The sequence below is a fragment of the Aptenodytes forsteri genome, unplaced genomic scaffold, assembly GCF_000699145.1.
Source record: "Aptenodytes forsteri isolate BGI_AS27 unplaced genomic scaffold, ASM69914v1 Scaffold777, whole genome shotgun sequence".
In the NCBI taxonomy this organism is placed as follows: domain Eukaryota; kingdom Metazoa; phylum Chordata; class Aves; order Sphenisciformes; family Spheniscidae; genus Aptenodytes; species Aptenodytes forsteri.
The window spans coordinates 86,458-87,222 of record NW_008796208.1 but is presented as its reverse complement, the minus strand read 5'-3'; the positions used below and the strand labels follow the sequence as shown (position 1 = coordinate 87,222).

Genomic DNA, 765 nt, shown 5'->3' with positions numbered 1-765 from the left:
CCCCGCTGACCCGTCCCCGCTGCCCGCAGGCCCATGCTGATCGACATGAACCAGGTGTACCGCCAGAGCAACCTGGAGAACCTGGACCAGGCCTTCACCGTGGCCGAGCGGGACCTGGGGGTGACGCGCCTGCTGGACCCCGAAGGTACGGGCAGGGGGATGCGGGTGCAAGGAGACGGCATCCTGGTGGGGGGCCACCCTGCAGAGCCCCTGTCCCTCCCTGCCCTGGGTCCCGCGTCCCCCCGCCCGACCACCCTCCCTCTCCGCAGACGTGGACGTTCCCCAGCCGGACGAGAAGTCCATCATCACCTACGTCTCCTCGCTCTACGACGCCATGCCCCGCGTGCCCGAGGTGCAGGACGGCGTCAAGGCCAACGTGAGTCTGGGGGCCGGGGGGCGTCAGCCTCCCCCCACGGCGGGCGCCCAGCCCCACGCGCCTCTCTTCACCCAGGAGCTGCAGCTGCGCTGGCAGGAGTACTACGAGGTGGTGACGCTGCTGCTGCAGTGGATCCGCCAGCACACCGTCCTCTTCGAGGAGCGCCGCTTCCCCGCCAGCTACGAGGAGATCGAGGTGAGGGAGCCGGGACGGTGCCGCGGCACTGGCAGGGGATGAAAGGCCCCGGTGAGCTGTGCCGGTGCCCGGGGAGGCGCTTGGCAGTGGCCCAGCTGGCCGGCGGCCCGGCCACGGGCTGGCTGGCTCATGCCGCGGCGAGTTCTCCCGGTGCGGGCAACCCCAGGACGGCACGCACCCAGCCCCGCCGTGCT

At 72.0% G+C, this 765-nt stretch overlaps 1 protein-coding gene across 1 annotated transcript in view; it reads left to right on the top strand.

Moving 5' to 3' along the window:
- The window catches only part of LOC109279722 (plectin-like), an 8,245-nt gene that overhangs the window by 2,013 nt on the left and 5,467 nt on the right, over positions 1-765 (top strand). The window contains exons 3-5 of the mRNA XM_019474366.1: positions 30-145; positions 270-376; positions 452-588. Of these exons, the coding sequence (XP_019329911.1) occupies positions 30-145; positions 270-376; positions 452-588 (360 nt within the window). The remainder of the gene's footprint in view (positions 1-29; positions 146-269; positions 377-451; positions 589-765) is intronic.